Source organism: Aplysia californica, unplaced genomic scaffold, assembly GCF_000002075.1.
Source record: "Aplysia californica isolate F4 #8 unplaced genomic scaffold, AplCal3.0 scaffold00814, whole genome shotgun sequence".
NCBI lineage: Eukaryota > Metazoa > Mollusca > Gastropoda > Aplysiida > Aplysiidae > Aplysia > Aplysia californica.
Genome location: NW_004798084.1, coordinates 243100 through 244571, shown reverse-complemented (window position 1 = coordinate 244571; position 1472 = coordinate 243100). Strand labels below are relative to the sequence as shown.

Below are 1472 nucleotides of genomic sequence, written 5' to 3'. Positions count from 1 at the left end.
TCTCTCTCTCTCTCTCTCTCTCTCTCTCTCTCTCTCTCTCTCCAGTAATTCAGGGATACAAATTTTGTGATGGATGAGATTTTTATGGCTTCTTTCTCTTGTGGGGGTCTCACTCTTTCTTTGTCTCTCTTTCTTTTTCTCTCTTTGGTTTTTCGATTTTTTCTTTCTCTCCAGTCTCTCTTTCTTTTTCCACCTCTGGTATAACTCTTTCTTTTTCTGTCTGGGGTCTCACTCTTTCTCCCTGGTCTCTTTCGTTCTTCTCTCATTTTGGTTTTACGCTTTGCTTTCAAACCCTCCCCCTCCCCCCACCCCCAGAGACTTTCTGTCCCCCCAGCATGTGGACCCAGCACAGGCCGTAGACATCCACAATGATCTCAAGTCCAAGAAGTCGGTTGGAATTCACTGGGGAACTTTCAAATTAACGAAAGAGGTATTGCCTGCATCATTGCCTTTCTCACCCTGGGTCAGGATATAGGCCACGAACAAACACTCTCCACCTTTCCCTATCCTGGGCTAGTCGCTTGATGTCACTCCATGTCTTCTTACTTTTCTGTACATCCATTTCCGTGACTCTTATCCAGGTTCCACGAGGTCTTCCCCTTGATCTTTTACCCTGTGGGTTCCAATCTAACACTTTTCTTGTTATGCAGTTGCTTGACTTCCTGAGAGTGTGTCCAATCCATTGCAACGTCTTCTTCCCACCTCATCTCTGACCGGGCTCTGTCTGGTTTTTCTTAGTACTTCCTCGTTGGTGATCCTGTCTGTCCATTTGATCCTCAGCAGCCTCCTCAGGCACTTGTTCAAGAAAACCTGGATTCTCTTTATGCAGGTATGGGATGCGTTCCACGTCTCACATCCATACAACAAGACTGACTTCACATTTGAGTTGAAAATTCTGAGCTTTGTTCGTAATGAGATATCCCTGGTTCTCCAAATCCTGCTCAAAGAAATAAATGCAGCCTGTGCCTTTCCAATGCGGGACTTTATTTCCGCACCTGTTCCCCCCTCTCTGTCAATTCCCCTATTGCCTGCAGCATGCTTGGTTTTCTTTTGCATCTAATCCTTCTTTTATGCGGTGTCTGTGATTTGTGATGGTTAGGTTCCTCACGGGTGCCCTCACAGGACATAAGTTTGTGCTAGACTGGGGAAGTCCTTTCGTCAAGTTTTCCCATCTGTATGCTGGAATGCTGTATTGCCCTTAGCCTGGGTCGGCCGTCACAGGCAGGATAGATATGGCCTGTCTCCAACATTGTGATGATGAGGTGGGTGGGGTGGGGTGGGTAGGGAGGGTTAAAACTTTCACAAACAACTGGCATCTGTGGTGTAGTGTTTAAGCACTTTCCATGCAGAAGATCTGAGTTTGATTCCCATGTGGTGAGAACTTCTATCCAGTATCCCAGTCATTCTGCTGGAGTGTTGTATCCTTCTCAGCCCAGGTGAAGCCAGCCTCCTAAATGATCTGAATGGTGGGG

General features: G+C 46.7%; 1 protein-coding gene across 2 annotated transcripts in view; it reads left to right on the top strand.

The window, feature by feature from the left end:
- The window catches only part of LOC101848241 (N-acyl-phosphatidylethanolamine-hydrolyzing phospholipase D), a 20600-nt gene that overhangs the window by 15024 nt on the left and 4104 nt on the right, over positions 1 to 1472 (top strand). For both annotated transcript variants that reach the window (XM_035972726.1, XM_005109766.3), the window contains exon 6: positions 316 to 430. In XM_035972726.1, coding sequence (XP_035828619.1) covers positions 316 to 430 — 115 coding nt within the window. The remainder of the gene's footprint in view (positions 1 to 315; positions 431 to 1472) is intronic.